Source organism: Phocoena sinus, chromosome 9, assembly GCF_008692025.1.
Source record: "Phocoena sinus isolate mPhoSin1 chromosome 9, mPhoSin1.pri, whole genome shotgun sequence".
Lineage (NCBI taxonomy): Eukaryota > Metazoa > Chordata > Mammalia > Artiodactyla > Phocoenidae > Phocoena > Phocoena sinus.
This window is the reverse complement of record NC_045771.1, coordinates 29,645,816-29,673,326: the sequence shown is the minus strand read 5'-3', so window position 1 is coordinate 29,673,326 and position 27,511 is coordinate 29,645,816. Positions and strand designations below refer to the sequence as shown.

Sequence of the window (27,511 nt, the reverse complement as noted above, 5' to 3'; positions counted from 1 at the left end):
AAACTAATATGTTTTATGTCAATTATATCTCAACAAAAAAGAAACAAAAAAACAACAGAATTATTGATACATTCATTAATTAAAATATATAGAGTGTAGGTTTTATTATTTTTTAGTGTTCAGGAGTATGTATGTATATTGACTGAATTGGGAACCATATATTATCTCTTTTTCCTTAATATGGAAAACTCCCTGAAGAAGCTCAGTTTACACTGAAATGATGGATTTCCATTTCTATTTTTTCTATTTCTGACAGCTTTCCCCCTCTGAATGAACCACCTGCTGAAAACAACAAAAAATGAAGAGTTTAAAAAAATCAAATACATTGATGAACTGGTAGGAAATGAAGAAATTCTCACAGGGAAAAAAAAGGAAGGAAGAAAAATGAGAATATCCTGAGAAATAATTGAGACCAAAGTGGGCTTCATACCTGTCTTGACCTTGGAACCCAGGAAGAAAAAGTCTCCCCTGAGAATCTATAACAAGCCACTTGGATTTTAGGCCCAAATTCAATCTATCTGTGCAATCCAATAAACTTCAAGTGGAGAATTTAATCTGGTACTAGGATTGATGGTGCCTCCAAGCAACTTGCAGAAGCAAATTCTAAAAATCTCTAGGAAAACTCAGTTTTAACTCTGGCCTCAAAGAATTCCCAGTTACAATCCCAGAAACACAAGTGCAGAGTCCAAAATAACAACCCACAAGGAAAAAGTCACCATGCGCAAAAGCTAGAAGAAACAGCAAACAGCACAAAAAACCAATAAAATTTTCAGTATTGGATTTAACAGAGTATAGACTATGTTTAATTTGTATAAGAAATTAGAAAATGGCTCAAAAAGAGAAGCAAATGGAACTCCTAAAATTAAAAAGTATTTGAAAAATTTGAGATGGATCATATAAAAGAAAGACTAAGTGAAATGGAGTTTAAAGTGAGAAAATTTTATTGATATCATATAGATGTTCTAAGAAATAATGGAGAAAAATAAGAAATGAGCAACTCTAAAGAGATAAGGGCTGAGAATTTTCTACAACTGTTGCAGGGCATTATTCCTGAGATTTAGAAATCCTCTCAAATCTTAAGCATGGTTAAAAAAATTTTTTTTAAGGAAAGAAAGAGGAAGGGAGGAAAGGAAGACATTCATACTTAGATTCATCACTGTGAATTGCAAAAATATCAAAGAGATCTTAAAAGCAGCCAGAAGAAGAAAGGGAGGGAGGAAATAAGACAATGCACTAGATTTTAGATAAAAGTACAGAAAATAAACTAGGTAATTCTTATTAGGACTGAGGTACATTTCCTTTGATATTCATCAATATGACAGGTAAGTATCCTGATTAAGAGCTGTGAAAAAGTCTTGAGTACAAGAAAAAGTAAAGGAGGGAGAAAGGATAAAGTGTTTCAAAAGTAAAGGAGGGAGAAAGGATAAAGTGTTGCATAAAGTGTTTCAACTCCAATCTGAAAAACATAAACAGAACATTAAATTATGAACTAAAGACACATTTCCCTGAAAAAAAAGTTAAGACAGTTGTAAATTAATAATACCCAATCTCTACTGAGTGCAAACGTTTGAAAGAAAAAGGAAACAAACTGAGCAGTGAAAGGCTAAATATAGCACGGTTGAACAAATGCTGGGAGTAGTCGAAAGATTAAAAAAAAAAAAAAAAAGACAACTCCCGGGACTACAGACGTCTAATACAGGCTTTTTACTCAACGTTATCTAGTTATTGCTAAGATAGCCCATTAGATAGTAAGGTTTCATCCGTTATTTCTGCTTGCTCACTTTTTTTCTGGTGCAGGTATATGTATAGATCAATTACATTAGAATGAAGACCAGACGGACCGCAAAATAGACTGTATAAGAGGCTATTGAGAAATATTTGTTCACCTTTTAATAAGGGAAATACATATTTACTCCATATTCTGAGTGTAAACTATCTTAGTTAGATGGCAGCCAATCTATCGTCCCACTTACATCTTTAGGAGTGGATACGGAAGATAAATTCCAGCAATGAGCTCTGTTTTAAACAATCCCAATTGCCCGAACTTTGCTGATAATTCTAGCATTAGAACCTTTGCCGTCTGCCTGGCACTACTTGAAATCCATGACTCACAAACGCCGGGGCGTGGAATCACAGCAGTAAAAAACAGGTGAAAACTTGTTCCTAGTTGTGTTCTGCAGGCGCATACAACTCCCGTCATTCCTCGTGTAAATATCAACAAATAAACAGAGGCACCGCATTTCAGATTCTGTTGCGCACCGTTCGCAACGGCGCTTGGTTTTTGTAGTTTCCACGTGGAGGACTGCCAGCGGGTTCAAGTTTGCTGGGGAGGTGCTAAAACTACACTTCCCACAAAGACGCGGAGGCGGACTCCGGTCGGCCTACGTCAATGCTTCAGCCAGCCAATGACCGCTCCGGGCGGCGGTGAGGCAAGCGCTGTCAGGAGCCAAAGTGGTTTTTTTTTTTTTTTTTTTTTTTTTTCCGCCGAAGCCGAGCGGGCGCTGCTAGCGGAGGCGCCATATTGGAAGGGACAAAACTCCGGCGACAGCGAGTGACACAAATAAACCCTTGGACCCCCTCGCTCCCCCAGCTCTGAGGGCCGCGATGTTGTACCTAGAGGACTATCTGGAAAGTGAGTGGGCGGCACTGGCGGGCCCGACTTGGGGACCTGCGGGCGGGCGAGGGCTGGAGTGGACGGGCTGGCGGGATGGCGGGAGGGAGGGGGAGGCGGGGGATGTTTCTTTCTCACGGTAACTGGCAGCCTCGCTGTGGGCTGCCGGCTCCCTCGACCCCCCCGACGCACGCACGTACGCACGCACGCACGTAGCGACGTATGCGCGTACTTTCGCCTTTGGCCCCGCCCCTCTGACGGACTCTCCCTTTGACAGTGATTGAGCAGCTACCAATGGACCTGCGGGACCGCTTCACCGAGATGCGCGAGATGGACCTGCAGGTGCAGAGTAAGTCGGCGCGTTTGCCCTTGTTCGCTGCGCGCGTTCGGTGCCAGACTTACTTGCCATCGACACCAGCGACTCTGCTCTTTGGCTCTCCTCCGGCTCACTCGCTAGTACAGAAGGAGTTGTCCAAAAGAACCGGCAATGCCAAATCTTGCCTCTTCTGTCTCCCACGCTAATTTTCTCCTGGCTTTTACAAGAGAAGGTGGCATTAGAGCACGTGTGCTCCTTTCTCGAATTTGTGACTGTGCAATAAAAGTTTCTATACCTTCGTTGAGAATGTAGATATGTTTTAGTGCACATCGGCATACATGTTGCGAAGATTTTGACTTGAGACTTCATGTATAGAACATAGATTTCAGCATTTATATTTTTGTTGAAGTTCATGCTAATAAATATTCAAGAGCGGACAACACATAGAAGCACAGGTTATATGTAGTTCTTTAGAGACCCTGGTGAACTTGGAATGTCGCATTTGAAAAGTTACACATTAAAGGATGAATTCTCAACTGTCAACAATATGGTAGTTTCTCAGTCAAAATAAGAAAGTAAATAAAATTTTACTGTAAAGCTTCTTGTCTGCTGTAACAAAAATTTTGCCTTTTCTTCTTTCAGTTATAGCTTGGTAGTCCGGAGACGTGTTCCCCAAAATAACCTTGCTCTTTCATAGAACAGTATTTAATTTATTTGATCTTTTTTTTTCTGTGAAGTTTCTTTAAAGAGTTTATGATTTAGAGAGGGTAAAGAATAAATACCTTTGGAGATAACAAGGTAAATACTTAGAGCAAAATTTCGAAACAAGAAAACAGTGCTGAGTACCAAATGTATGTCCATCATGCTCTGAAAGAACCTCACACACCTTTCCCCTTTGTGAAATGAATATATTATAGCTGTTCCAACTATCTTGTAGAGATACTATATTAAAATTTTTAAATGTGAAATATACGATACATAATTAAAATGTATAATCAAGTGTACTTTGTTGGCTTTGTGTCACTCCTTTTGTTTGGAGAAATGTAAGTACTCCTTAATTGTTTGAATAATATTAATGGCTGGCCTTCATGGGGTATATCTGCAGATGTTTCTTGATCCCATGTGTACCAGCTATGTTTGGAGTATACATAGAATTAGGATTGAGGTAAGTTTCTTGTGCTGACAGGTTTTCTTCTTAGAAAGGTAGGGGTGGGGGAAGATCTGGGTTTTGGGGTATGATAGGGAAGAAAGGAGTATCATGGAAAGCGATCAGAAAACAGCATTCCAGAGTGCGGGAATCTTGAGGTAGCTAAGAACCTGCCCCCCAGCCCCTGCTTCTCTGCCCCACCATGCCACACACACTTCCATACCCAGTGTTCGTGAATATTCTTTTCTTAGCCTCCTGTCGGTTTTATGTGGTGCATAATACAAGGTGATACATCATGGAAATCACCTTCTGTTCAGTGGATTGCAGTGTGGAAGTCTGAATTGTGTGTTGTTTCTCCAGCTTGCTCACGAAATTCATTTTAACTTTAATGTAGTTGAAATGCTAAATATTTGCTAAAGTAGTGTTTTCTACAGGATTGAACGTAGATTTTATCATCAGACAGATCTGAGTTCATTTTAGGGCTTTACTAACTTATTCATTGGCCTTGACCACATTGCCACTTCTGAGGGATTTTTATTGTCTTGCGGATTAAAAGAAATACAGATAAATTAGAAAGTTTAGTACCTGATACGAAGTGGGCATTCAATAAAGGGAAGTTGTTATTTTATACTTTCATTACAAATGTTAAGTCCTCTAGCAATTTGGACTTGATAATGTAAGTTAGAGGTTTTTTAAAGTTGCATTTTTTACAATAATTAGAATTATCTAAAGTGAATAGGTATTATGGATTAACAAAAGATATCTCTTTGTCAAATAAGTTAGGAAATGCACTATTATGCACTGCAGATCTCCAAAACAGTATAGTAAAACGGTTTTCCTCAATTTACATAGCAACAAAATCCCTTTTATTTATTTTTCCTTTTTTAGCAGACATAGAATGAAATGACTATTCTTAGCACACACTTCAGGAAAAACTTATCTGGAACAAATAATAATGTGCGTTAAGTGAATAAATGATTGTACCTATCACGTTCAGTCATGATATGAGATGATGGGGTGCTTAATGGTATATAGCAAGAGGTTGAAACCTTTTTGTCACATTTTTTTATTGAAATAAATGAGAGGATTATCAAGTGGTGATTTCAATAACGAATCGTGTTTCAGCATATCTGGCTGACTTTATACTGTTAGTTTTTGACCCCAAGCCTATACTATTCAACAACTATGGTATAGAATCTATCTACATTGTTGACTACTTTGACTATTGGAAAAAGTTTAGAAGTAACAACAAAAATAAATTGTCAGTAGGGAAAATTGTAGCTTTTTTTTTACTAAGGTAACTAAGGCACCATATATTTACATTATTAAAACATGACATATTTAAGTTATAGACCAAGTAAAACAGTGTATGTGCTCAGATATTTTTTTCTTTCTTCACGTCAAAGCATGTATATTCACTGTATGAGTTTGGTCATCTAAATATGAAATGTTATGTCCTAGATGCAATGGATCAGCTAGAACAAAGAGTCAGTGAATTCTTCATGAATGCAAAGAAAAATAAACCGGAGTGGAGAGAAGAGCAAATGGCATCCATTAAAAAGGTATGTTCAACACTCTGGATGATTTATCTGTGAATTTTTGAGACCCTCTGAGGAAGCTATTTTAAAATTGAATAGTTTGGGGGATATCAAAATGAGGGAAAGTTATCAACAGCTCTTTAGAATTTAAACGTGACTTATAAAATTAAAAATGATGTATTAAATGTTAGAGCTTCAGGTATAGGAATTTATTTTATATATAAATTTGTTTATTTATTTTTGGCTGTGATGGGTCTTCGTTGCTGCGCGCGGGCTTTCTCTAGTTGCGGCGAGCCGGGGCTACTCTTCGTTGCGGTGTGTGGGCTTCTCATTGCAGTGGCTTCTCTCGTTGTGGAGCACGGGCTCTTGGCACACGGGCTTCAGTAGTTGTGGCTTGCAGGTTGTAGAGTGCAGGCTCAGTACTTGTGGCACAGGGGCCCAGTTGCTCCGCGGCATGTGGGATCTTCCCGTACCAGGGTTCGAACCCGTGTCCTCCACATCACTGCGCCACCAAGGAAGTCCAGGAATTTTTAATCATTGAAGCATCTTGGTAATTTAGAAAATTATTTCAATAATTAGTGACTCATTAGAGAGTCACAAAACCATTTAAAAAGTACATTTTTTCTTTTAATTTGTTTTGTTGTAGTTACAGGTAATTAACGTTGCCTTGTCTTTAAATGTGTATTGTCTTCCAATTTGGGCCACAGACTGGAGTGAAAATTAGCAACGTTGAAGCATATTTTATATATTGCTAGGTACCTAGGTTGGTGGAATCATAGAAGAACAGAATCCTAAGAATTGAAAAGATCTTTAAAAAATATTTAGTTTAAAACTCTTAATTTGTACATCAGTTGGTCCTAGAAATACAGAATTCTTTGAGTTTTTGTTAGTTTTATAGTACTCAGAACTCTCTTCCAGTTTAGAATGGGTATCAGCTCTCCCCTCAAGGTTTGCTTTAAAGGCGTGATTTAGTTTATTTGGGGATACGGTGGAAGAACTACTCACAAGCCCTCAGTTTGGTCATGACTGTGCCATTTGACTATGTGACGTGGGACAGGTCCTTTAATACCTCTGAGTAATAATGGCTCCCTTACCCCCAGCCTTCATAGAATTGTTCAAGAATCAACTGAGAAAGAAATTTGAAAATTAGTTGTGTTGTTTATTTTACCACATGGGGGGAATGTTATTTCTGTTAGGAGCAAAAACTTCAGAATCTTCTATAGAATTAGTCCTGACTTGGAGGATATCTGGAGGCCCAGGTGTGTGTGAGTATAGACTTCACATACATGCATCCTAAAGTCATTCATCATCCCTTTATCCTGTTAGGTTTTTGGGGTAGCACGGCTTGGATATACCCTAAAAGTCTGATACTTAATGGAACTTCATAGAATTTTTAAAAAATAATTTGCTTTATACAGGGGAGAAATCTAAAGTATTGGTTGATTGTATGAATTGATACCTAGCTTAAAATGAGAATTATAGAACAGTTGGAAACAACGGACATGCAGGTCAGAATCCTTTCAATAGTTGCTTTTGTAACAAGTTTTAAAAATGGTTAGCATAAATACTCTTTACAAATTAGATAAGTCTTACATCTTAAATAACATTTATTTTTGAAGAAAAAGAACTATTCATTGGCTCACATAACTTGTACTAGAATAGAGGCTAGACTTGGATGATTTTTATTTATATCTTTTCTAGGAATTCTGAACATCTTCCTTTAATCCTTGGCTGTTGTCTAAAATTTCTAATCTTACCCCGTTCCCACCCTATCCCTGACTGGATTTTTATTGCTAATGTATAATGACTGACAGTGATAACAAGCTATGATAATGAAAAATGCAGTTATATGTCCTGCATACACATATTTTTAAATTATTAATTTATTCTTGAAACACAAATGTTTTTATTCAGGATTACTATAAAGCTTTGGAAGATGCAGACGAGAAGGTACAGTTGGCAAACCAGATATATGACTTGGTAAGTAAAATTAATGTGCATGCTATGCCGTATTTTAATTATGGATTATGTTTTAAATGGTGCTTATATGTAATAGGAAGAACAGACTAAACTGAATTATTGCTCTCTTGATCCCATTTAATTTCAGAGTTCAGTGTCTACTTTTTGGTTTCTTTGTGGAAGAGAGCCAGAGAGTCCACAGTCAGTAGTAGGTCAAGAACCTTGTATTTTAGCCAAATCTACGTTGCTATAAGATTGTAGCTCATGTTAAGCTTTTTTTGTTTTTTTAACAAAAATGGGTGTTTATTATACTAATCCTTATCTTCTTAAGGGAGTGTGCTTACTTGCCTGATAAATCATCTTGAGATTGTTTCTGTGACAAAATACACGTAAGAGTACTATGTTGATAGTTCTTGGTAGTCTGATTAAAATGAAGAAGAGACTTATTTCAATCTGTGTTAATGGATAGCACTCAGCTGTCTATTAAGTGATGTCAGTAGATAGTGCTCAACAACTGGCACAGGTGGCAAAACTGGGAAACATGATTAAATGAACTTTAAAAACAGGGTTTTTTACAGTAGCAGCAGCACTTCTTAAAGATTGAAATCACCAAGAAGACAGATATATGCAATATTTCTCAAATTGGTATAATTATGTTTGGTTTTTTTTAATGTAAAGCATCTTCTCCCAAAGTATATACTTTAGGAAATACTCATTTCTGATTCTCTCTCAAAGCAAGTTAAAGCTGAAGACAAATGCTCACTTTTGATTAACTTTAGCATATGGATTCATATCTTATTTTTGTAGTCTTGTGTGGATACAGTTTTATTACTGAACAGATACATGTTAATATAAATGTCATTGGTGTGCATGACACAGGTAAAAGGTACATATCCCATTTGGTATACATTGTGAATGCTATACTAAACTAGAAAGCATTTGTCATGTAAAACCACAGAAAATGCTTAATTGTTTTTACATAGTGAAAATATTTTAATGGATATAAAGATCTAGACTCTTTTGCTCATACAGTTAGTCTGAAAACAGTTTCATTAAAGATACTGACTAAAGAAGGGTAGAGTGGGCTGGTGGCTTGATTTACTGTGGAACGAAAACCAAAAAATGTTCTAAATTGTTTTGGTCTTGAATTAGGTCTATAAACATAGAGAAAGACATTTATGTTTGAATCCAGGACTAATTTGTTTAAAACATTCTTTCTCATATGTAGTGACTAGGTGTCAATCTTTATTTAGAAACTACCTGCTTTTTAAATCATACAGCTCTTTGGTTCCAATCTTCTGTTTATATTTTACTTTACTACTTTTTACACCTTTATTAAAAGTACTTCATGCATTTAGAAAAAAAATATATAACAATTATATGCTTTTTAAATGTGTGTGTGTATCCATCTCTTGTTTACAAACCACACTCTTCATCCACTGTGTACTTGGTGTAATGGAGTTTTATGTGGGTACAATGGAGGAATGAAGAGTAAATGCTATAAATGCTCCTGTCCTCAAGGCGTCTGTTAACTAGTTGGGAAGACATGCCCACAGAGGCGTGCCCATAAGTAAAATGGAGAGCCTGTATAGAAACATGTTAACAAATAAAGATTAATACAGTTGGGTATTAAGGGGATCTGGTAAAAGACTGACCTAAGTCAAGCAGAGTTACTGTTGATTTCTTAGAGGGTATGAGATGAGTTTTGAACAGAATTTATTCAGAGCCTCGGGGGCCTGGATTCAGGTATTGTATTGAGGGGAAAGCATTTCACTCAGAGGTAATGGATAAACACAGAATGAAAATAAAAATTCTTTGAGGGAGATAGGTTATTTAGGCTAGAGATTGAAGGAATAACAGGTGATGTATTAAATTTAATACAATATAATGAATGTAATAAAAAACAAGGACCCATAATGGATTCTTGCAGACGTGAGTTTAGCTACTTCACTGACAGTAAGACTTTGGAAAAGTTATTTAATCCTGGAACCTCAGTTTCCTTATCTGTAAAATAGCAGTATTAATTTGTGCCTTAAAGGAAGATTTGAATCAATCTCTCTCTCTCTCTTTTTCGACAGAGATATAGAGACAAATATAGATACATCTATATACATATGTCTGTATCTGTCTCTGTAAATCTCTTATCTATATCTGTGTGCGCGCACGTGCGCGCACACACACACAGAGTGCTCGTAGCTTGGCAGATAGTAGGCACTCGCTCTTTAAAAAGACTCACTTCATCTCATTTCTCTAACAAATTTTCTACTTTCCTGAAGCCACTGCTTCCCTTTCAGCTCTGCCAAGTTAAACCTGTTTTTTTTTCCATAGTCCCCCATTATTTATTTCTAAGACTGCCTTTTGTCTTTTCTCTACTCTTTCCTATTTCTGTCCCTTTCTTTCCCTCCCCTTTTCTTTTTGTTACTCCCCCCTTCTTCCTTTTTAAAGACTCCATTGCTATTCCAGGTGACCACAATATCCTTAATATAAAATCCATTCTTCTTGAGACTTTATGTTAATTTATTATCTTCCCACCTTTGTGGCCTTTCTCAGTCTCCTTGGATATCACTCAGAGCGGTTGCTGTTCTGAAGGGTTCTGTCTTTGACCTGCATTGTTTCTTACTCTGTTCAGTGGTTCCCATGTAAAGGTAGTTTTCTTCTCATCTTCAGCCCCAACTCCAGAGGCTGATGAGACCAAATGCCACACGGTAAAGCATTGTTGTGATGCCAGTTTTACCCCCTCCCCGCCACACTCACCACCCAAGCTGAGAAACATTTCTCCATTACTTTTCCATGTGTACGCTTAGTTTTAGCAATTATGCAATAATTATTCTTCAAGCTCAAACTTCTCCTCTGAGTCTGTTCTTATCTGAGAATTCCTAGGCCCTGGAACTCATTGTATTAAGACTTAAGTCTTCTTGTTTTACTTCTTTCACTAGCATCACTTCTCATGAATAAATAATTGTTAAAATGTTAAAATCAATTATGTACCCTCATTAAATTCCTATAACATTTAACAGGTGAGATCTTAGAAGGCCCTGTGCTTCAGAGGTGAATAGATAGGATATAGTGTAAGCGTAAAAATACAGGAATTTTTATTTATAGATCCTTTACCCAGTAAACAATGGTACTTGTATTTATACAGTCCTACCTAGTGGGAGAGTATAACTTTCACTCATACAGCAAATATTTATAGATCTCCAACTGTGCGTGGTCACTGGTGCTGGATGGGCAGTAATGATACAGACAGGCAATGAATATAGGCAAACTAGATTATTGGAGATTTTGGTAAGTGCTGTGAAGGAAATAAACATTGTGGAAAGAGGGGGAAAGAGTGAGTCACTGGGGGAGGCTTTAAGAGTCTACTAGTCAGGATGAGTGTAGTCTAAGGAGGTGACACCTGAGGCAGTAGTTGGAAAGCGAGAAAGAGCCACAGCCATGTGACAGGCTTAAGGAAGAACATTTCAGGCAGGTGATGGACCAAATGCAGTGTCTGAGGTGCAGTGTCTCAGTCTCCTTGGGTAGACTGACAGGTTGCAAAAGGAAAGAGGCCAGTGTGCTTGGTGTGTTGTGGGAAAGAAGAGGGTGTGAGCGGGGCAGGCAGAGGCCGGCACGCGCAGGCCTAAAAGCCGATGAAGCAGTGTTTTTAGTCTAAGAGCAGGGGGAGGCCAGTGAAAGATTTTAAACAGAGGAGTGGGACACACCTTAGAGGACATTGTATGTATGGCTTTGCTTAAACATTAATTATTATGGAAATGTCAAGTAAGCAGGTATTATTGTTACAGGTTTTGAGATACAGCAATTGAGTATATAATTGTGTTTGATTTTGCCCCTCAATGTTTTCTATAGCACAGTATTTAATTGTATTATTTTTCATTAAAATATTTTATTTACTTTTAAAATCAACAGTAAGCTTTTTATTCCTGTGACCAGCACTGTACTGACTACCTCATGTATTAAGGAAAAAAATCAGACTGCATAAATATCCACAAATGAAGAAATTTGTGGACCTAGGGGTTCATTGGAACGAACCGACGCTTTATTTAAGAGGGTTTAGTGAAATTTGACTAACAGACAAAAAAAAGATCTATCTTATTAAAATAATTTCTTTCCAGAATCCTGATGTTCGTAGGCTTTAAACACTTTTTGGTGTTCCTCAGTCAGATGTCACTGTCATAAGTCCACATTAGATTACAATACCTAGTGAAGGTGATTTATATATACGCTGATAAAGCTTGAGCTCTTGGTTAATGCTTGAATGGTTTTAGCAGCCTCTTACAGCGCTAAATACCCTTGAACTTGCTTCTTTTTTATATCCTGGTTTATTCCTGAGATGATTATATTTCAGGCCCACATTTTACCTATAAATTTGAGAATTCCTCATCCGATACTCTAATTAAGGAAATATATTATGTGAGCTTGACCTTTTGATTTGTCTCCTATCCTTATTGTCTTTTAGGAGAATGATTAGATGTAGTTTATGTGCTAAGACCTTAAGTATTTGATTCACCCTAAAGATGGATCAAATTTGCATCTAGTTTAAATTTAATTCAGGATGTGAAGAATCATTTTCATGACTTACCATCAGAGAAATGATTTGCCATCATGTTTCCTTTTTATTCCCCAGTTTACCCTCCTGATTCCCTATTACTAGATCTTTTCATGGATAGAAATTTCTCTCTTATTGCCATGGATTTCCACTTAGAACCTTGTAGACTGAGTGCTCATTGTGAAAGGGCAAACTTGACATCTAACTTTTAGAATTTGACAGTGTTGGAAGCCATAAAATCATGGAAAAACTTTTAAAAAGCTTTATTCAGTTCAGTTTGAGTCCATCAAGTGATGCATTTTAAAATTTGAATATTGGAAAACTGGGAGAGACAAAAGAGAAAGAATAAAGGATTATAGCTCTATGCAAAAATAATTAAAGGGTCAGGATTTTTTGTTTGTTTCATGCAGAGGGGCCAAGGGTGACTTAAATATTTTATGATCATGAATATATTAACAAATAATGTTGACAGAATTTCCTTTGTCTCTGTAAAGGTCAGAAAAAGGACACTAATTTAAAGAAGTTATGATTTGGGGTTGTAGGATATGATTTAGGGTTGTAGAATAAGGACCTTTTGTGGCTAGCATTTATTGACATTAATTGGGGAGCAGATCAATAATTAGACTCTGTGGTCAGCCTTGTGTTAGAAATCTGTGGTTAATGAAAAATCTCTCGATTGGATCAGTACCCTCTTTACCACTATAAATCAGTCTTACAGGGTCAGGTGTTTGTAGAGCGGTACGGTAACTTGGGTTCTTGCTTCACCAGATATCTGGGGGGCCATTATGGAGCTCAGCTAGGATAGGTGCTTTACCCATTCAGAATCATGTAGGTAGAGGGAATGCACTTCATAGGTTTCAGATACGTTCAGTGCAGCTCTTACTATTGCTGTTTAATACTGTTTAAGTATCCTGGTGCTTTATAGCTTAAGTTAAATCTTGTGGTCAACTTCTTTCCAACTCCTAATTTGATTTAGTACAGCAGTGGTGAATCGAGTAAAAAGAATTCTCATTGTTTGATAATTGCTTATAATATTAATCAGTTCATAATCTTTTTTACCTACCAGTGGGAATGATTGAAAGCTCCCTTACAAAACTCCCCACCACAATGTGGTTAAGGCTTTTCTGTATCTGTTTATTTTAATTGTGAGTTCCGTTTTTCGAGTTATTAACTCTTTGGGTTCCACTGCTTTTTCTGAACTATCTGATATTGGGAATTCCATCATTATTTCCATGTTTTCAGGTATAATAAACATTATTAGTGCTATCTTAAAAGATTATTAAGCAATTCTTAAATTCAGGGGTGGAATGAGTTAGGGAGGTATGTATGGTTTCTTCATCTCACCTCGATCCCCCCCTGCCCACAACCGAGATTCTAACATTTCCTGTCTATACTGTCTGCCCCTATGACAGGCCACACCAGACTTTGTTTTTCTCTAAGAATTCTGTTTGTCTTCTTGTCTCTATACACTCTTTAGTTCTTTAATTATCACTCCTTCTTTCCACCTGTTTGAAAACAATCCATTCTTCACTATCTAACTCGTTCATAATTCCTTTGTCTACAATAGCCCAATATTATATTTTTTCTTTATGTGCGACTTCTGACCTTTTCTCGCTATTTTTTATTTGTTACATCTAGGAGATTTTTATTTATTTGTTTGTTTATACCTTTACTGTGTTAAAAATCTTACATAAATCTTGATTTGTCAGCTAAATTTTAATTCCTATGAAGGCAGGAATTCTCTCATTCTTCAGGTATTCTCCGTTTACCCAGTGCCAAGCACACGATAGGAACTCAATATTTATTAGTAGTATAGTTGTAGGTAAGAAAGGTGGTGGAGTATTTTCATTGCATTAAGTAGACTTGGAATTTAGATATGAGTATTTTTTCTGATTTCCCTTGAGATTAAATTTTGACAATGTAAGAGATATTCTTGAATAACAGGTCTGTGTTCACACTTTATTATTGGAAGGGAGTTTCCATTAAAAAGGATGCTCAGTTACCTGCAGGTTCTTTGAATAGTAGCATGTGTCTATAATACGTGACCCTATAGAATTTTAAATATTGTAATTACAACTTCTACCAAGCTCTGAAAAATTATGTGTGAAGATGGGAGGAAAATTGGGCCTTGAATTATTGAAAAAATCATAAACCAGCATCCCAATGATTACTGTTAATATACAAAATACAAATAATAAGACAATATTCTTATTTTTTTTCAATTTGAATGCTATTACTTTGAGTTAAAAAATTGGCTTCTGCATGCGGAAGTCCAGAGGGCAATGTTAGGTATAAACAGTGAAGCACAATCTATTACAGATAGATCAGAGTTAAGTCTCATTTTTATAAGGCACTAGTTATTGAATTTGGGCATGTTGCTCAACCCTTGTGAGCTTTAGTTTCTTCACTTATGAAGTTGAGACAGTAATAACCTATCTCAAAAGATTAGAGCAAGGACTAGAAAACATAAACCTTCCAATGCACCAAACACATTTGTGGCATCTAACACCCGCAAATTGTCTTTTGCTACTCTTCTTCCCCACTCCCTCATTTAGATACACATTATTTAATCGAAAGTCTTATTTAAATATTTTGCCCTCTGGTGTATCACAGCATTTTGACATTTGTGAGAAAGTTACTCTTAAATATAACAGTGATTAAGAGGGAAACTAGAGTTTGAAAAAAAAAGATGTTGACAATAATGTGACATGAATATTTTTCAAGACTTGGTGTTTTTTGGTTTCACTTCAAAGTAGTAAATTTGAATAAGTATTGAAAAAATTTAATATTAAGCTTTAAAAATACATTGACTTGTTGCTAGTTTGAGGTGTCATAAAATTTTCTGAAATCAGTCCAAAGATCTCTAGGTGAATGAGAAAATACAATTTTGCCACCTTAACCAAGGGCAACAGTATTACAATAAAACCCTTTTTTTTTTTTTTTTTTGAGGTACGCGGGCCTCTTACTGCCGTGGCCTCTCCCGCCACGGAGCGCAGGCTCCGGACGCACGGGCCCAGCGGCCATGGCTCACAGGCCTAGCCGCTTCGCGGCACATGGAATCCTCCCAGACCGGGGCACGAACCCGCGTCGCCTGCATTGGCAGGCGGACTCCCAACCACTGCGCCACCAGGGAAGCCCACAATAAAACCCTTTTGACCAAGCTCTTTGTGGAATGGCATTTTCTGGCTAAAAACCCTTTTGTTTCAACTCTTTACATAAATGTTTACAAGTATAATGGTCCACTTTCCTGCCTTAGAGAAATGTATGTATAGAATATAGGAGCCTCTTTGTTTGTAGACTGAGGATCTTTCATTCCTTACTGTGACAGTTATTATGGTCTGGCAGTGTGGATGGCCTTGTTATAAGTAGGAGATTAGGCTAAAGGTAATTGCAGGGCATACTAAGAACTGTTACCAACCCTCCTGTACCACCCACCGCCCATCTTTGCTTTACTTTTCATATCCTACTTCTTCCAAACATTTTCTAACAAATTGTGATTCTGGTTTCTTAAAACTTAAAATTTATTCAAGGAAACTTTGGAGATACTTAGCCTAGCACCCTCATGTTATAGATTAAAAACCTGCAGTGTAGGTTGATTGACTTGCTCAAGGATACAAAGCAGATGCACTAAAAGAAATAAAGATTTAGGTTTCCTCATTAAACTGACACTTTAATAGTGTCCCAAATTGTGGTGGTTATCTTTGATCTTCTTTGAAACAGGTAGATCGACACTTGAGAAAGCTGGATCAGGAACTGGCTAAGTTTAAAATGGAGCTGGAAGCTGATAATGCTGGAATTACAGAAATATTAGAGAGGCGTAAGTAAACTTTACAGTTTTGCATCAATGTTGGACAGTACATGTGCACATCACTGAGGAGACACACGTCCCGCAGAGGCTTCTCAGATGCTGCTCCTTGGTGGACGGTGGCACCTGGGTGGGATAGCTTGGTCCCCAGCAGTTGGACTGTTTGGGTCACGGATACTTGGAGAGATAATATATCATCCACTCACTCTGTATGAAAATAACGTATTAAGTCATTCCATTTTTTAACATGGATATATGCTAGTAAGATGAGTGGTAGGAACAAAGATTTAAAGGAATACAACCATCTAGAAACAAGTCAGCCATCTGGCATTACGTGTTTTGACTTTGCCCTGCCAGTTTATGCACTTAAGTGTTGAGGAAGGTTGTTATTTTTTCTTCTTAAGGACTGACTTAAAGCTTTCCCTCAGCTGTGTTACTAAGAAAGATTTTAATGAGTTCTTCAACACTTCCTCTTTTTCTCAAGAAGTCTTTCCTGAACTTTCTCTTATCAGCAAGAAACCATTTTAATATTTCTCTGCAAGACTCGACTTGATCTCCTGCTATAATTTACTCTTATCACTTCTAGGGTTTAACTCAGGAGACTTCCCCAAAATGGAGACATGAGTTCTGTTTCTTTAACTAATTTAGCTCTTCCAGCCTAAATAGATAACGTCCATAAAATCAGATAGTGCTGTGCTAAGCCCAGAGTAGGCACTCACTAAATGTTAGTTGAATCAATCAGTATTATGGCTGATTTCTAGTAGAATTTAATTAAAGGATTCAAGCATCTCTTTTCTTGGTGCATTTCAACAGCAAGAAATAGGTACAGCAACATGTACCTATTTCTACACACAGATGAAAGGTTTCTTTAGAGTGTTAGGTTACATATACCTCTGTTTATATACTCAATAGATGTCAACTAGGGCAGCAACCACACATGAATCCATCTTGGTACCCATAGTTGCATGTTTGTATTCAGAAATAGATCCATCATTTTAGATGATCATCTTATTTATTTGTGATACTTTTATTCCAGGGGGACCCTATTTGAAGATAATAAGTATTTTGAGGCAAAATAAATTTTTTTTTTTTTTGAAATGCTGATAGTAGCTGTGAGTAGCAATAAACCATGCCTATTCAGTACTGCAGGAAGGTTAATGAAGCATCCTCTGTAAGGACTCAGACATTTGAAAGTAAATTAGATCAAGTTATAAAAATTGCTCCACCCTGTGCCCTGCCATAATTTCATCTCAAGGGATCAAGATAAACCCAGGAAATTTCTTTAAAAGTATTTTAAAGCTTGGCGGTAGAGATTCTATGCATCACTTTTCACAAACAAAATCCCTAACTTCTTTTAGGAAGTCTTTACTATCGCATGTCATTTTAATGATCAAAGGATTTTCTTTCATATAGTAATTTCCCATTGCCTAATACTTTAGACTCTCCCATTAAAAGGTCTTCAGCTCAGTAACTCTAGGTTGAGTTTTTCAGATCAGTAATGGAGTTATAATACCCATTCATCCACTTATGTTGTACCAAATGTCGTGAATTCCCTAACTCAGACATTAGCATGCTTTGACCCATTTTGTACTTAAGGTGAATATTGAAAAATAGGTTACTTATTGTTTAGAAAGAGGATCAGATTGGCTCAGGGTAAAATTGGCAGTGGTGACCCTCTAATGTGTTTGGCTAAAATGATACATGCATAGGCATCAGAGCTTGCCAGTTCTTTGCTGGTTAAGGGTACAGAATGCCTGTATTTGATTGATGTGTAAGGTTCTGTGGCGATATCTCATGTGGTATATCTCTATGCCTCTCTTTTTTTTTTTTTAGGGTCTCTGGAATTAGATACTCCTTCACAGCCAGTGAACAATCACCATGCTCACTCACATACTCCAGTGGAAAGTAAGTTTGATTTAGGACAGCTAAAATTTTAAAGACAATTAAAAATTCATTATATTATCTATGTATTCTCTTTCACTAGCTTTACACAACCAATTGAGAAACGAATATCCTCCCCTTTTATTTTGTGAGATGTAGTTTTTTCATTGCAATTACTGGCAGATTTATCTTCTTAATTTGGGAAGAGCATATTTGATTTGGGAACAGGTAGTCTGTTTTCCCTGAAATTCATTGCGGAAGAACGTGTGGTACTAGTAGCAGTGTATACTGACTACATACAGATAACTGATTCTCTCCAGGGAGTGTTAGAACTAAGCCAAACAGTAAACTACTTGATTGTGGGCTCTTTGTCTTTTTTATCCTTGCTTTTCAATTTTTTAGCTTACTGTTGGCTTATAATAAAGTCTCAAATGGTTAGTGAGTTAGTGAGTAAATGAATGGTTAGTCAGATGCTAGCTGGCTAGATGACCGTATCGGTGCCTTTTTTTGACAGAGCAATTTGATATGAAAGAAAGATTGAAAATTATTTTAAATTGTAGTTAATGTTTTGAAAACAGAATTCTCCTCATGTTATATGTGAAACCATGGTGTATCATGGGTTGTCTTCACTACTTTCCTATTAAAGTTTTTTAAACGTCCAAGCAGTCTGCTCTTACTAAAACAGGTGACACAGAGAGTTCTGTTTGTCCTGTCTTCTCAGAAAACATAATGTTCTGTATTCCATGAGGAACTCAGATCATAACTGTATCAGTTTATAACCAGATGGAAGTACAATATTATGCCTTGTCTATAGTTCTCTAAAATTTTTAAAAATTGAATTTTTTATTTATATTCAGAAAGGAAATATAATCCAACTTCTCACCATACGACAACAGATCATATACCTGAAAAGAAGTTTAAATCTGAAGCTCTTTTATCTACCCTAACATCAGATGCCTCTAAGGAAAATACGCTAGGTAAGTTTATTATCTTAAATATGATTGTTTTCTTTTTTTCTTTGCATTAAACTAAAGGGAAATGACAGCAATTAAGATTAATTATACAGATTCTTTACCTGGTTAAAGTGTACGATAGGAAGAAAGAAGTAAAAATGTGACATGAAAATTTTAAATTTAGTGATTATATCTTTGCTGAGAACTAATATATTTTAAGCTCACTAACTTTATGTTCTCTCTAACCATTTTTATTGCTTCTTTAATTCTATACAGGTTGTCGAAATAATAATTCTACAGCTTCTTCTAACAATGCTTACAATGTGAATTCCTCCCAGCCTCTGGCATCCTATAATATTGGCTCCTTGTCTTCAGGAACTGGTGCAGGGGCAATTACCATGGCAGCAGCTCAAGCAGTTCAAGCTACAGCTCAGGTAAAAAGGAAAAAGGTTTGGAAACAATGTTAAATTTTGTCTGGATCCTTGGCAAACTCAAATAGAAACAACTAGATAGGAACAAAAAGAGTTTTCTTGCATTGTAAAATTTCATTTTTAAATCATAGTTTTATGATATCTGACATTTTATCTAATGAAATGAATATGCAGAAATTCCCTGATTGATAATGAAAAGTAAAAAATAGATTCATACAACCTCATGCAGACCCCTTCTCATAGTAATTGCTCATGACGCCCATATTCTTGACTGTAAGCCACAGCACCTGCTAGGACTATACTTTATTCTTTCTACCGGTTCCAGGGCTTTCTCTATAGCCTTAGAACGTAGGTTGCCTTGAGTTTGTTCACTTCTGTACTGGTTATCTGTATTCCAAATTAAGATACCCATCCTGTAGTTACTTCATAACTAGGTAAAAACTGATCTTAAATCTTTACATAAAATAGCTTAAATTACAATGATGAAAATAATGGTTTAAACAAAATAATATTGGATAAGCCAAAATAATGCTGTAACTAGTAAGACTTGAAAAAGAAAATATACATACTTACATTTATTAATACTACCAATGAATGTCTTTCTAAGATGAAAGAGGGACGAAGAACATCAAGTTTAAAAGCCAGTTATGAAGCGTTTAAGAATAATGACTTTCAGCTGGGAAAAGAGTTTTCCATGCCCAGGGAAGCAGCTGGCTATTCATCATCTTCAGCGCTCATGACTACGTTGACACAGAACGCCAGCTCGTCCACAGCAGATTCACGGAGCGGGAGAAAGAGCAAGTAAGTTTTATTGCTACAGTAGCCCGTACCTTTACTAAGTATGCAGACTACCTGGCATCCAGCTGGGCTTCCATATATTAAACAAAGGCAGCATGATATGATGGGTCAGGGTGAACTTTGGGGAGGTGGGGAGACATGACATTTCCTTCACACTGACTTACTTTGAAAGGGATGAAGTCTTTAAAAAGTGCTAAGAGACCATAATTTTTCTAGAGTCTTAAATTGGGTTTATTAATAAATGACTTCTTTTTATTTTCTTTTGTTCATTAAGATAAACCATCTTATGAAACTTTTTCTGCTTATAACACCTTATTTTGTCATGTGTTTCCTGGAAATTTTTTTAAATAAGATTCTTCATTTTGATTAAGAGCAAGTTGTCTTAATTCTTGGTATTACATCCCCAAAATTGAAATTATGAAAATATCCCTAGATTTTGTAGATGAGACTCTTAAGATGATTATATAAAAACCAAACAGCATTTGGCACCATCTTTCCAAAGTACCTGCATATGTTAGGTGTTCATACATAGTGAAAGTTCAAATGCTCGGTCAAAAGAATTGTATCATAATTTTATCATAATTTGTTCTTTAAATGTATTTTCTGCAAGTAAATGTTGTATTTTCTGGGTTCCTGTACTTTCTGTGACTAAATCTCTAAAAGAATGATCAATGTAGAATTACCACAAAAGTGCTAAATATCTTAAAAATTCATTAATGACCCAAACTTTTTATAACTGCCAATGATAAATTTTTGCATTTTTAAAATTTATTAGCATACGGATAATGGTAAATTTCTTGTGAATTTTAACACTTTTTTTTCCTGTCCTACACAGGTAAGTATTCACATGTCAGTTGATGGTCATGATTATTTTCATCAAATGCTTCTGTGTATTTGTATTTTAGATTTTGATGAAGAGTATTCAGTTTGCTTAAAAATACAAAGAATGTCTGTAAGGTAGCCATAACTAATACTAATTCTTAAAAGTATTACCTACAATTTAAATCAATGGTAAGTAGTAACTGATTAAAAATTTATTCTAAAAACTTTGAAATATTTTGAAAGAATTTCCTTTAAATATATTGTTCTCCAGAAAACAAAAATCTCAGATAAAAATAAACTGTTAAGAAAAATGTTTTATTGCTCTAAACAATTGTGCTTTTAAATCTGTTTATCAGATTATTTGAGTGTTAAATATTAATTTATACATTTAATGTTATTTCATATCATACCACTTACTTAGAAGTTATTTTCAGGTAACTTCTTATGGATGCTGAGCAAATAAAACTGATACTGTTTTTTCAGAAACAACAACAAGTCTTCAAGCCAGCAGTCATCATCTTCCTCCTCCTCTTCTTCCTTATCATCATGTTCTTCGTCATCAACTGTTGTACAAGAAATCTCTCAACAGACAACAGTTGTACCAGAATCTGATTCGAACAGTCAGGTTGATTGGACTTATGACCCAAATGAACCACGATACTGCATTTGTAATCAGGTAAAAATCTGACATAGGTCTATAAAAGCATAATCTGAATAAATTAGGAAAAAGAGCTACTCCATTTTTATAGAGTTCTTTTTACTCCAGTTAAAAATACCTTTGCTTCTTTAATATATTTTTCTCCTACTACTTATAAAAATGACATGTTTGCTGTAAATACAGAGTATAAAGAAACATATAAGTCATCCATAATCTTGGCCCTCAGATATAACCTATAATTAAACATTTCAATGTACTACTACTATGTACCCCACATGGATGTTGTCTTAGCCTGCTCAGGCTGCCATAATAAAATACAACAGACTGGGTGGCTTAAACAACAGAAATTTGTTTTCTCACAGTTTTGGAGGCTGGCTAGTCCAAAATTAAGGTGCTGGCCAATTGTGTTCCTGGTGAGGGCTCTCTTCCTGGCTTGCAGACGGCCCCCTTCTTGTTGAGTCCTCACATGGTGAAGAAAGAGAGCTTTGGTATCTCTTCCTTTCATTATAAGGACACCAACTTGATTGAATTAGGACTCCACCCTTACAGCCTCATTTAACCTTTATCCTCTCCTCACAGGCAGTCACATTGGGGGTTAAGACTTTAACACATGAATTTTGGGAAGGGACACAAGCATTCAGTTCATAATACATATGTACACAGATACACACATAGGTGTATGTGTATTTGAATTTGACAGTTGGAATCATGGTATGTCCTTTTATGTAACTGGCTTTTTTCACTAAATCATGTGTACTGAACATGAATTTTCTTGTCATTTTTTTCTCCTCATAGTTATCTGTTATACTCTGTACTGTAACTTATTTAGTCAATATTTAGCTATAAATTATTTTAGTGGTTTTATTTTTTAAAAATTACAAATAACATTATGGTAGGCATTTTTTATGTAATCCATTTCATACATCTAATTTCTAGGACAATTCTTTAGAATTAAAATTAAGTTATAAATATTTGATACCAACTACCAAATTATCTTCTAAAATTTATTACCAAAATTAATTGATGAATATGCCTGTTTCCTAAACCCTGTCCAGCACTGCATTTTATTCTCTCTTAAAAACCATGTACCAATTTTGATAGTTTTGAATCACACAGTTGTTTCAATTTACCTTAGTAGTAAGATTGGATTTTTTTGGCCATTTTGATTTCTTCTTTTATGTGTTGGCTGATTTTTTCTATCATTTTTGTCACATATAAATATTTTGCTTGGTTTAGTTTTTTAATTCTAAAATTCCAATTTTATGTAGTAATGACTGTCAGTCTTTTTCTTTATGAATTCAGCCATGGATTACATCCTTAGGAAGGCCTCTTCCCCTTTACCCCTTATAAATGTGTCTTGATTTTTAAATGTTTTCGTCTGTTGATATGCTTTAATTTCTTCACATTTAAATCTTTAATCTGTCTGCAGTATATTGTGTTTAACAGTGTGAGTTGCCAGTCTCATTTTTAAGAATATGCCATTTAAGAGTTTGCTAGTTCTGCTGTCACCTGATAAACATTTTTTAACGTTAATGATTAAGAATATCCTATAAATATCCTGGCAGTAGAGGTAGATTACCTACAAAAGAACAAAATCAGATTCACCCTAGATTTCCCCTCTATAACACTAAAAATAGAAGTTGATGAAATATGTCTGTAGAGCTTTGAGGGAGAGATCTAAGTACCCTCCCCCCGGCCCCTACCCCACACCCCCGCAAATTGTTACCCAGAGAAGTTGTTGATCGTGTGCATAGAACCACAAACAGATATTTTCACTCATGCAAAGAATCAGGAAGTATGCCATCTAGTAAAATAAACTCTATCTGAGAATGTATTCAGTTCATTGAGAACTTAAATGAATTCAGGAATTAGGAAGTCGTGCTGTAAAGTGCTAGTGAAGAACAGCAAAAAGAAAAATGAGAAAGGACATATAATAAATAGATAATAAGTTTAGAAGTTTCAATGAAATGGGCTATTGACTGCAAAAATATAAATGACCTAACCTGACCCAAGGAAAAGTAAAAAAAAACTTAAGTATGTAAATAATCAAGAAAGAAACTTAAAATCTTTATAAAAGGAACCACCCAAAAAGTTGGCTCCTTTGTCGAGGTAGTCTGCAGAACAAATTCTTGCAGATTTTCAAAGATTACATAATTTCTGTGTATCTCCCCCTACATCCCAGTCCCAAAGAAACCTTCCAGAAAAAAAAACTGTAAACTGTGTAAAATTATATGCCCTGTTTCTTAATGCAGTTGTATATTCAGTGTATTTCCCTCTATTTTCTTAACAGTATCATAGACAATTAATTTGGGTTTAGGTGCTTGTTATATAGTCATAACAAAAATATTTAATTTTCTTTTAACTAGGTATCCTATGGTGAGATGGTGGGCTGCGATAACCAAGATGTAAGTATTAAATTTTTCTATTTAGGAATGAAAAAATCACAGATTATTATTGCTAGAATGTATACTTTTTTGTTTACTGTGTCTCTCAGTATAAGAAAACAGGTTTGAAGTTATGTTAATTATAATAATGCTAGAGTATTCCTCCCCCAAATAGGCTAGTATGCCTTAAGGTATTCCCTATTTTAACTTTTTTAAAGCTAATTTTACAGTTTTATGTGCAGATTATACTTCTCAAAAGGTGCTACGTCGTATGAAAATTAGAAACACCCTCCTCCCCTTTTGCCAAAGAGTGCTGTGTTTGCTAGAATTCAGTTCACTTATCACAGTGAAGAATTGGAACTCTAGAACAGTACATTCTTTCGGGAAGCATGGTGCTAAGGTGAAGGCTCTAACGGGGGTTATTTTCCTCCTATTAGTGTAGTATTTCCTAAGGTACTCGGCAAGTGTCAGCTGATAAGAGCCACTTCTGATATTAAAAAATAAAGAAGGTTTGAAAGAAAAGAATTCCTGTTTATTTTCTTTGAAGCTTAATTTGGGTTAGATATGTTTTGAATGCTGAGAATATTTTTGTCTAGTAATTTCCACTCCCTTCTTAACTGTCACACAGCTCAGCCTCCTCTTGTCCATGTTTTCCTCCAGAGGGGTAACTGAGCCCTGAATTCTAAAGAGGACTAATCAGTAATGTCAAGATCCTAAGGTTAATAATAAGAGTTTTAAATTTTTAAAACAATTTGAAAATTGATCAGGGTTGGCTCATGAAAATGTGTGCTTTCCTGACCTGCCAGGTTCCCAACAACACATTCACATAGAGAAAGACTTTCCTTCCACTCCCTGTGCAGAACCACTGCGGGCTGTTTGTGATTATTGCAAAACCATTTCAAGAAGACCATTGTAAACTGTCTCCTGGGGCGCTTAGTGCAAATGAGGGATGAGAGTTCTGTGAATACCTCGTCATACTCTCTCTGAGCCCTCTCATTCCCAGTTGTGCTCTTCTAAGTGCTAAGATTTTCTGTGAACGTGTAGGACCACTTAGTATATTGCACTGTGGAACTCCTTTTCTCTGCATATCTAGGAGTAGATACACCAGAAAACCCAGGGCAATCCTTTATGTCTTAATTACAAGTAGCTTGTTCTACTTTATGAGGAAATGAATAAGGCTGAATATTAAATAAAATCTTTAAAATACATTTACCGCCGATGTGAGAGACCCATCTCACTTCTTCTTGTGAGTTGGTATCAAAGTACTCTCCAGCTTAATGGAAATTAGTGAATTTGTGTTCATTATTTAAGATTATGGGAGTAGATTACATGAACCTCAGAGTTAACAAAGACGCACAATTTTCTGTGTCTCCATTTCCTCATCTCTGAAACTTACCAGTTGGACTAAATGAACAACAAATCAGCTCCTAGATGTCAAAGTTCTGTTTCCATGGCTCTAATTATTAATATTTAGTCTGCTGGGCATATTTTAACATACTTCCTAATCTTTTACTAAAAACTATTTCTTTGCATTTTTGCTTTCTAGTGCCCCATAGAATGGTTCCATTATGGATGTGTTGGATTGACAGAAGCACCAAAAGGAAAATGGTACTGTCCACAGTGCACTGCTGCCATGAAAAGAAGAGGCAGTCGGCACAAATAAGGGTGGTCATTTCATTTGAGAAAGAAAAAAACTCCAACATTTTATATAGGACTTTAAAAAAAGGAAAAAAAGAGAGAGAAGAGACAATGCATTTCCAGGCAACCACTTAAAGGATTACATAGACAATCCTATAAGATCTTGAACTTGAATTTTATGGGTTGTATTTTAATAATGTAAGTAAATTATTTATGCACTCCTGGTGTGCTCTGAATATTATTCCAGTCAGCCTTGGATTATTTCAGTGGCCAACATATGCAGACGTTTGTACTCCTCAACCATTTTCTCCAAGTAATGGGCATTCTTTAATTTAGACTTCAAGGAATTCCAACGATGAAGATTTTAAGAAAAGGATTTTATATTCAACAGGTATGTTCTGCTGCATGGACTGTACTCCAGAGCTGTTACGTAACACTGTATATAAGTGGTTGCAAAACAAAAAAAAAAGTCAGTGCTTCTAAAAAGAATTTAAGATAATGGTTTTTTAAATGCCTTTATAATAAGCTTTGTTTCTTTGTGAAACTAAATTCAGCGGGCTGAAGGAAATGGTTCATGTGATGAAGTGGGCTGGTGTCCTCTAGAGTACCTGGGTACATAAACAGAAATGCCTGTAGGTAAAAACTAATCTGTGCCATTAGTCTTTATATGTCTCTGCATCCAGATAGAGTGCAGTTCACGAGGGTGGGAGGGGGAGGGGCTGAGGGGAAAGGGTGTTGAAGTGATACATTTTTATACCAAATGTGTTTATTTTTTTGTGCAAGTAATCCTTAAGATTGGAATTGTATTAGGTGTTAAAATAAAGTTTTTAAAAAATTACTTGTATTTATACTTCACACTTAATAATGAAAATTTCTTAATTCCAACTAACTTCCGATTTTCATAATCTAAAAAGGACAGAGACCCAGGACACAGAATGCTGCGTAATCTGTTATTTCTTTAATAATGCTTGGAATTTGTGATATGAAACTAAGGGAAAGACATTTTTAATACAAATTTGAAATGCAAATGTATTTTTCTAGAACATCTCCCTGACTTTTCCTTCAGTCTAAGGGACATGAAAGAAGTCTAACTACAGCAGATAAGATGAAAATAATGATTGTAGTTGTTTTGACTTGTGGCAGTGTGGCCAGCGTAAGTAAAGAGAACCCTTGGATTGGAGCTTAAAATTCAGTTCTCTTTTTGATTCTACCACATGTTGGTATGACAGTTAATTCACATCTTTAATCACTCTGGGCCTTATTAAACCAGGGTGACACTGGCTTCAGGATGTCTATAAAGCACTCCTAAGGTTTTATTCTATAGGTGCTATTTAAATTATAAATTTTGCATAGTGGAAGTTTTATTTAATGTAATATCGAGTCTGGTCGATAGAAAAATCCTTAAAATGTTAGAAATACTTATTATGTTGTATTTCTTTTATATTGAAAGTTACTGGGCCCATCAGATTTCTGCTTTAATCAAAACCACTTATGAGCCTCTTAGAACTTATACAGAAAACTATGAAATCTATGCAATGCTACCCAAAGGGTATGGATTAGATAGGGGATTTCAGAGGTCTCTTTCCAGCTTCAAGATTCCATAATTCTGAGCTGCTGCAGTCTGATTTTATAACTGGACAGCCCATAAAACTAAGTTAGGTTCATTTGTGGGTACTCATGATTTCGTGATACTCAGTATTTTCATGGAGATTTTATAAACCTTTAAAAAATAATATATAATGTAGTATTCAGTTAGCTTATTAGCATGTTGCCTGGAGATGCTCAGTGGTATTGTTTAATCTGTATATAATGACTTTTCCAAACCCATTTTTTTTATAGGAATTGGTCAAAGGGAAGAAGCCTTATGTACAGCCTTATTTTAAGAGAAAGTTCCTTGTCAGAGTCAGGAACATCCCTATTTCCAGCTGCTATAGCCCCTTTCAATGTGTGAGTTCCACTACTTAACTAAATCACTCAGAAAAACATTTTGACAAATTTTAAGCTCAGACATTGAATATTTTATG

At 35.8% G+C, this 27,511-nt stretch overlaps 1 protein-coding gene across 6 annotated transcripts; it reads left to right on the top strand.

The window, feature by feature from the left end:
- The first annotated feature begins 2,469 nt into the window (after positions 1 to 2,469).
- ING3 (inhibitor of growth family member 3) lies at positions 2,470 to 25,945 on the top strand. Of its 6 annotated transcripts, none has more exons than XM_032643602.1 (12): positions 2,470 to 2,632; positions 2,889 to 2,960; positions 5,536 to 5,636; positions 7,527 to 7,592; positions 15,838 to 15,934; positions 17,756 to 17,827; positions 18,661 to 18,780; positions 19,033 to 19,190; positions 19,795 to 19,988; positions 21,291 to 21,483; positions 23,832 to 23,870; positions 25,396 to 25,945. In XM_032643602.1, the coding sequence occupies exons 1-12, from the start codon at positions 2,605 to 2,607 to the stop codon at positions 25,510 to 25,512; spliced, it is 1,257 nt and encodes a 418-aa protein (XP_032499493.1). In that variant the 5' UTR covers positions 2,470 to 2,604; the 3' UTR covers positions 25,513 to 25,945. The 6 variants fall into 6 exon arrangements, 2 of the variants coding, with proteins under 2 accessions (XP_032499493.1, XP_032499494.1); XR_004351507.1 differs by having other exon boundaries at positions 2,488 to 2,632; positions 20,891 to 21,483; positions 25,396 to 25,710; XR_004351508.1 differs by lacking the exons at positions 19,795 to 19,988; positions 21,291 to 21,483; positions 23,832 to 23,870; positions 25,396 to 25,945 and having other exon boundaries at positions 2,488 to 2,632; positions 17,756 to 17,831; positions 19,033 to 19,170.
- Positions 25,946 to 27,511: the final 1,566 nt, after the last annotated feature.